The sequence below is a fragment of the Cibotium barometz genome, chromosome 25 (assembly GCF_041138505.1).
Source record: "Cibotium barometz isolate CiBa-2024 chromosome 25, ASM4113850v1, whole genome shotgun sequence".
NCBI classification, from domain to species: Eukaryota; Viridiplantae; Streptophyta; class Polypodiopsida; order Cyatheales; family Cibotiaceae; genus Cibotium; species Cibotium barometz.
The window spans coordinates 34,366,902-34,375,350 of NC_141070.1; the positions used below are offsets into that span (position 1 = coordinate 34,366,902).

Sequence of the window (8,449 nt, forward strand, 5' to 3'; positions counted from 1 at the left end):
GTCATCATCCAGCTCCACATAATCATCACCTACTCCTGCTTCTTCCTGGTGGTCAGGCAGGCTATTCTTGAACACTTTCTGTTCGTTGAAAACAACATCCCATGTCCTAAATACGGCCTTGGATTTAGGATCCCACAGCCTGTATCTGAAGTCCCCTTTCCCATATCCGACGAGAAAGCACTTCTTGGACTTCGCTCTGAGCTTTGACCTGAGTGCACTATCTAAGTGCATGAAGGCTTCACACCCGAACACTTTCAGGTAGCCGTAATTCACCTTCTTGCCTGTCCACACATCTTTAGGAATCTTTCCATCTAGGACAATAGAGGGAGACCGGTTCACCAAGTATACTGCTGTATTCATGGCCTCTGTGCCCAGAATTCCAGAGGGAACCCCGCATGCAACCACATGCTCCTTGCTCGCTCCATAATAGTCCGGTTCATCCTCTCAGCAACTCCATTCTCTTGAGGTGTTCTTGGAGTTGTCTTTTGCCTCTTAATGCCATTGCTAGCACAGATTTTCTCAAACTCCTTGCTAGCAATACTCACCTCTGTTGTCGATTCTCAGGCATTTCAGCTTTGCACCTGCTTCATTCTCTACCATGGCTTTCCACTTTCAAAATGTAGAGAACACGTCAAACTTATGCTTCAAGACATAGATCCATGTCTTCCTGGTAGCATCATCTATGAAGGTGACATAGTATGAAGCTCCTCCCAGTAGCGAAGACGTACTAGCAGGTCCCCACACATCTGAATGAACCAACTCAAGCTTTCGAGTCTTCTTCTCATTTACTATTTTTGCAAATTTGACCCGCTTCTGCTTCCCATACACACAATCCTCATAGAACTCTAGATCCACATTCTTTAGTCCAGATAATCTCTTCTGAGAGTGAAGAATCTGCATCCCTTTGGCACTCATGTGCCCCAACCGGTGATGCCAGATTGCGGCATTCACACTTGCGGTGTTAACGTGAGAAGAAGTTGGCTGGCTGCTACCCTTGCAAAGATAAAGTGTCCCATCTTTGTCTCCTCTTGCAACACCACCATGGCTCCCTTTGTAACCTTCCATTACTTCTTCCCAAAACATAAGATGCAGCCATCTTCATCCAGCTGGCCCATGGAAATCAGGTTCTTTCTGAGGTCTCAACTTCTTTTAGGATCCATTCATTTCCACTTGGCAACCTTAGGGCAACTATCCCTTTCCTGACAATCTTACATACTGCATCATCTCCGAGCAGTACGTGTCCCATGTTGCCTGTGGTGTAGTCAAGGAAGTACTTGCGGTGGCGCGGTGAGGGGTGGCATGAAATGATGCACCGGAATCTACTATCCAGGCATCGTCTTCATCCTCACAGGACAGTATGAGTACATCCTTCTTTGCAGTGTTGGCCTCTGAGGATCTGGTGTCTTCAACAGATTCAGACTCGTTCTTCTTGAGTTTGCAGTCCTTCCTCATGTGACCCTTTTTGCCGCAATCCCAACATTCTACAATCTTTGTCCGTGACTTACTCCTCTTTTCGGATTTGTCACGCTTCTGACTCTTGCTTCTCTCCTTTCTCCTGCCTCTAGATTCCATTGGCATAGCGAAGGTTGATGTTTCACTGGAGCACCTTCTTCTCATCTCTTTATATAGAAGAACTCCTACAACATCATCAAACTTGAGAGGTACACTGCCAAGTACTGAGTTACTCACAGCCCATGACCAAACTGTCCCAGCTATCTGGAAGAGAGGACAGCATGATGAGAGCCTGAATCTCATCATCGAATGTAACGACCGACCGCACCAACTAGCTAATGAGTGTGTTAAACTCATTCATGTGTTCTGCAATATAGCCACCATCTAGCTAATGAGTGTGTTAAACTCATTCATGTTTTATGCAATATAGCCACCATCTGCCATCTTCAGATTGAAGAGTCTCTTCATCATGAACACCTTGTTTGATGCAGATGGCTTCTCGTACAATGTGTCCAAGGACTTCATCAAATCCTTGGTAGTCTTTTGCTCGAGATGTTGAAGGCCACCGAAGATACCAATGACAACCTGATGGTCCCTAGGGCTTTCCTATCTAGGACCTTCCAGTCCTCCTAGGACATAGTCTCCGGCTTCTTCTCCACACCTTCCAGTGGTGGCAAGAAGAGGTCCTTCTAGTAAAGGTAGTCCTCTATTTGCATTCTTGGCATCAAATTTCTCTATCCACAACTTGCTTTCTTCTGCCATTACTCCCACTCAAACAAGGAACTCCTCCTTCCTAAGTGATCAGCTATTCATAGCCAGTGACTCTGCTCTAATGCTTCTTTAAGCAACCCGAGCTCTGATACCAGTTGTTGGGAGAGGCAAGTGGGACTCTGCTCTGATACCAGTTGTTGGGAGCAACCCTCAGTTGTCCTAGCCCAAGATTTTGAGTTTGCTATTTTAGCTCTAAGAGATTCATAGACAGAAAAGATTGTTACAGAGAAATTATAGAGACAGAAAAAATAGAGAGAGAGACAACACAGGGTTTACATGGTTCAACACCAAAATTTTGGCTACATCCACGGAAAGCGCATAGTTTTACTAATCCTCAATACACACAGAATTACAAGGAGATAGAGCTCCTACTCACCCTTGCTCTTTACACACACACACGCAGCTCTCTGCTTTTCACACTATGTGTCACACTCTACTTCTTCTTAGTTGTAGCCCACGAAGGAATAAAACAAGCAGCGATCTTTTCCAAGAGTATAGTGCATTAACCTTGGGGATAGATTCTCCACAGGATATGCCCTGAATATCATTTACTATATTTAGGTCTGATCGGTCTACAAATAGTAGCTTTTTTGCCGCGCCTTTGATTGCAACAGAACGAATGGTAGAGCTATACCAGAATTGACTGCATTCAATTCTGACATATTCCTCGATCTGCATGTCCTTTGCTTTTTACCGCATTTGCATTCGGACCGCATCCGCATTTCGCCTTTGGATCGCATATGCGCCTTTGTGCCGATTTCGGATTGCATCTGTCGCCTTCGGATCTCCTTTGCTTTTGGATCGCATCCACCTTCGAATCTAATTCGCTTTTGGATCGCATTTGCCTTTGGATCTGATCTGCTTTCCGCGTGTAGCTGCTTCTAGCAAGTTGACTTGTGTGTGTTTCTAGAATACACATATTCCGGAATGGCCGCAAGGAAATCAGGATTCACACTAGAATCCCAACAAGTGGTTCTACCCTCTTCATACACTTGGGAAGGTGACTTGGTGGTCTTGGATATGTGTCCCATTGACATTATCATGGGGTGTAATTGGTTGGCTTCACTTGGTGACATTCACGTGAATGTCACTTGGTGACATTCACGTGAATGTCACTTGGTGACATTCACATGAACCTTCAACAAGGTTTTATGAGCTTTTTACATCATGGACAACAAGTGGTACTTGCTAGAAATACACCAAAAAAGCTTTCTTCGATCACTCCAAAGCAACTCAAGAAGGAGCTTAAGGCTTTTTGCACTATCTATGTGTTGCATATTACCCAAGAGGAGATGGAAAGTAGTGGATAGCACATGGATGAGGATATGGTAGCTTTTCTCAAAGAGTATGAAGATACTTTGCAAGTGCCAAAGAGTCCTAAGAGGGAGATTGACCATGCCATAGTACTTGAACCAAATGCAAAGGTTGTCAACCCTCCTTACTATTTGTCTAAGTTAGAGAGAGAGGAAGTGGCCAAGCAAGTGCAAGATTTGCTTGCTATGGGTCCTATTCAACCTTCACAATCTCCATTTGCATCTCCCATTCTATTGGTGAAGAAGAAGGATGGGTCCTTTTGCATGTGCATTGATTACCGTGACTTGAACAAGGTCACAATCAAGAATAGGTACCCTATACCTTGCATTGATGATCTTCTTGATGAGGGGCAAAGTTCTTCACCAAGATTGATTTGAGATTGAGATATCATTAAATAAGGATGAAGGAAGGAGATGAAGAGAAGACAACATTTAGGACTGAAAGGGGGTTGTTTCACTCATGTATGCCTAATACAATAGATGCTTATTATGGTTGCCCAAGCAATAATAGATAGTACAAGGATTTGATGCACTTGATTAGCTCTAGCACCTATGCAATCAACACACTTCTTTTTTATTTTTTTTTAAATTAACTAGGTGATGACACACTAAAAGAATTTATATTTGTCAAAGAGAGGTCATTCTTTAGCTTTGATGAAAGTTGTGTACATAGAGAACGAAGTGCACATTTTGCGAGTACGGTTAATCAATTCAGTATCTTGAAATTTGAGAGTTTGAAATTTACCTTTTACTGGGAGGAATTGTTAGATTTTATGCAATTTTTAGTACTCCTACATAAATTTATTATTTAATTTTATAAATTTAATAAATTGATTATATGTTTTTTGTTGTGTTGCATATTTAAAGCTAAAAGTAAAAGTTAAAGTTTGAAATTAATATCGTAACTTTTTTTCTTCTTCTTTCTCATATGATTATGAATACAATAATGGCTTGAGGCATTTGTTCTTGCAATTCTTGTTTTTGACTTGATTAGCCATTTTTTGAATGTGGCCCTGTCTGCCTTTTAAGAAGAATATATTTTCTTTTGTGGAAAAATAATTTATTATTTGTAAAATCTAGTTTTTCTCATTCGGGGGTAGGAGGCAGCTGCCCCGTGCCCCCCATCGCACCCAGCTAGGCATGCTCCGCCTCACCTGCAGAAGCTCATGATGTTGTCATAATCGGTAATGTGGGAATCATAGTGGGAAAATGTCTAAAACTTCTTTTGATAATTCAAGGAGACAATAAGAAATATACAAATAATATAAATGCTAAAGTTTTCAAACAGTAATATTGATGTGGAAGTGACTATAAATCTTAATCCGCAATGTGGGAATCACAGTGGCATAAATGTCTAAAACTTCTTGTGATAATTCAAGGAGACAATAAGAAATATACAAATAATATAAATACTAAAGTTTTCAAACAGTAATATTGATGTGGAAATAGGGAGAGTCGTGACTATAAATCTTACATGGATAGATTGTAACTATAGTTGTGACTATAAATCTTACAAGTAGAGACACATTGGATAGATTGTAACTTAGTTTGGGGACCAATATGCAGGTGAGAAGGAAGCATAGACAACCTGAAGGTTTTCAATGTACCAACCATGGCAACCTTTGAAGCCCAAGAGGAATGAGCCTTTGGGTTTGGTCCATCCAAATTGCTGGCCTTGATAAGGACCACCATAGACGGAAGAGTCATCATCAAGAATAAAAGCAAGGTTGGTGATCACTGGACGGGGAGCCATACCAGGGACAGAGCCAATTCTACCAGACATAAATTCAATGTAGTGGCTGGGCAACACATTGAGAACGTAGCTAAGATGGCTACTGGAGTCATGCTCATGAGTGCCATGATTGAGTGTCTGTGATTGCATGTTTTCACCAGAGTAAGTGACAACAAGGCAACTTACCAGACGATCACTTGAGCGCAGCTGGATGGCAGAGACCCTCTTGCGTTGTTGAAAGAATTCCTTGGGATTCTGCACATCATCAAATACTACGGGGCCGTAGTCCCCTGAAGATATTCGCGCAGATTCATGCACCTCATATTGTAAAAATGGGATGCCCTTGTCAAGCGAGCGTAGCACTAAAGGTCCCTGAAGAGGCTTGAGAGGATCGTCTAAATAAGCCTTTATCATAGAACGCACATTGCTCTCATCTTGATTGACCTCGTCCTTCACATTGTTGAGCTTAGTGTCATCCTTGTAGTTACTGTCATACAAGTTGTACACCTTGTTTATTGCATCTATACTTTCCTTTAGCTCCTTCAATTTTCTCAAGGTTGTTGAGGATTCGGGGCTTGTTGCCAACAACTCTCGATTGCGTGCTATACTGTTGAACATGCTGCCTATGCCTGGAACCTGCTCATAGCCAGAAGCTGCCCAGTCTATGATTACAGGAGCTGTTAGCTCAAGGGAGGGGAATTTCAAGGCAAACTCTGTGATCTTGTTAGAAGAGGGAAATTCGGGATTGGCTATGCCGGACATTCGGTGTTCAAAAGAGATGCGCCTTTTTTGAGTGGAATTGAGTTTGTTAATATTGACCTGCATAATATAGACTAGATTCAAGAGGTAGACATATATGAAGAGAAAATACTCTCGAAACTGGCAACATAAGTTAAAGAGAAGCTAGTTTTTTCACTAAACCTCAACACTCACAAAATGTAATATCATTACCCCAAGTAATCATGTGGAAATGATGAAACTCGGGTGCACACACAAAGGCCCTATGTTTAGCATGCTTTTAGGGGTATCAAAAGAAGCCCTTATCTATTATAGCTCTTGAGGACATGAAATTCCATTTTTATTCAAAAGAATTTACTAATGTTGTTCTAAAGTATCACTTAAAGCCTATTATGAGAGTAAATTTGCCATTTTTGTGACTTGGGCAAGTGAACAAAGGGGCCACGGGCACTTTGTCACATGTGGGTGGGCAAGCAATGCACTTTTTGTCAGTTTTTCTCACTATTCATACTTTGGGCAGGGTGAACAAACGGCCCAAACTCCCCCAAAAGTTGGCCTTGAGTTGGCATGCCAACTTAGCATGCAAATGTTGGTGGGCCGATGTTGTGACAAGACATCAGCAGGCTGGTGCCGCTTTTGATTAGTCCTTTTTTTAAAGAACCTCGTCCATCCACCCCCCGTGTGTGACATGGGCCTAAGGTCAATGTGACTCCCTCAAAAGTTGGTCTAGCTATAAAGCTAGGGCTTCTCAACTTTGCGGTTTTAAGTTAAAGCCCTGATGTATGAAGCTTGGGAAGGGACACTCGTGTGTTCACACCGTGTGTGAGGGGGTCTTGCCCTTGAACACTCAAGTGAATCATCCCCCTAGAGTGGTGAAGGAATATCCCACAATGGGCTGATGACAAATCCGCCACATAAAAGCCTACTTTAGGCTACTTTATCCCTGCTCTACTAGCGCAAGAGTCCATGCGTGTGTGGGACAAAAGAAACAAGAAGTGTGTGTAAGAGAATGTGTGAGGAAAAGAGTGAGTAAGCAAGACAAAAACAAGCGGGGTGTGTATGAGAGATAGAGAAGTTTTTAACATCGTGGGAACAATCTCAAGAGACCAAGTTGATCTATTAGACGGGTCTTGAACTCAAGATCTTGTACTTTAGAGAGAAGTGGGCTAACCAAACTACCACACTTGGGTGATAGAAAGGTTAGCCCATTTTTTTTTTAAATTCCAACACATACACACTTTTGAGAGAGAAGATTTTAACGTGGTGGGAACAATCCCAAGAGACCAAATTGATCTATCCTACAGGTCTTGAACTCAAGATCTTGTACTTTAGAGAGTAGTGGGCTAACCACACTTGGGTGACAGAAAGGTTAGCCCATTTTTCTCTTTTTATTCCAAAACACACACACTTTTGAGCCCTAGTGGTGCATGAATTTTGGGTGGGTAACAGCTTTGACTTCTCACCTGCAAGGATGCATCCACACTCACCCCGGCAAAAATGCCAGCCCCTGTGATGTCTGCGCGCAGCCCCTGCTGCTGCTCCCTCGAGTCGGAGTAGTACGAGTAGACGGCGCAGTACTCGCCGCCGAGGGTTCGGCTGGATAGGTAGCTATCGCCGTAGAGCTGCACGAACTCTCGCAACTGCGTGTCGTCAGCCGGGGCGGGCACTGAAACATCCCGCTGCACGTTGGTGACTACCTCCTTGGCTTTGGTGTGCCGGGCAAACACCACGATGAAGGTGGTGGTGGAGGAAGCGCTCAGTTTCTGGAAGAATCGTAGCTTCTCCGAGATGCTGCCCACGGGATCATAGCTCACCGACAGAGACTGCTCTACTTGCAGCGTCTGGCTAAGCTCACTTGTGGTGTAGCAGATGTCGCACTTCACGAAGCTTGTGCCTCCCGTGAGTTCTTTCTGCCCTCTCACTGCTGTATTCATCCCATGCCCATGCACTGCATTGTAGCCTTGGAACAATGCCACAGGTGTGCTCCTACGCGAGGCTGCGGACAGCTTCGCGAGGCCGGGTCCGCAGCTTTGCCGCTTGATCAACTGCTCAGTTGCCATAGTTCTCTCTCTCCCTCTCGGAAGGTGCGCAGCTAGCGCGCGCGCGCTCTCTCTCTTTCTCTCAAGGTGCGCAGCTAGCGCTCTCTCTCGGGCACCTCGCTCGCTCGCTCGCTCTCGCTCGCTCTCTCTAGCTGCATACTCCCTTTTATATTAGCTGCGTGAAAGAACTTTTACCACAAGGAATATGCCCCTCAGTGCGTCCTCAAGAAATATGCCTCTCATGCGTCCTCAAGAAATATATGCCCTTCAGTGCGTGCTCCACTTTCGAGAGAATTGTATCAATCATCTCCTCATTTTCCCCAAATCCCTTCATGTGGCCATATTAAGCTTTCACTTTTCCTTCTTCGCTTTCATGGTTTTGCACTCTGGAATTTTTTGCATCC

At 43.7% G+C, this 8,449-nt stretch overlaps 1 protein-coding gene across 1 annotated transcript; it reads right to left on the bottom strand.

Moving 5' to 3' along the window:
* Positions 1 to 2,494: 2,494 nt before the first annotated feature.
* Positions 2,495 to 8,193, bottom strand: LOC147624489 (uncharacterized). Its single transcript, XM_086819497.1, has 2 exons — positions 7,470 to 8,193; positions 2,495 to 6,087 (listed from the first exon to the last, which is right to left on the bottom strand). The coding sequence occupies exons 1-2, from the start codon at positions 8,064 to 8,066 to the stop codon at positions 5,080 to 5,082; spliced, it is 1,605 nt and encodes a 534-aa protein (XP_086675623.1). The 5' UTR covers positions 8,067 to 8,193; the 3' UTR covers positions 2,495 to 5,079.
* Between the last annotated feature and the right edge of the window lie 256 nt (positions 8,194 to 8,449).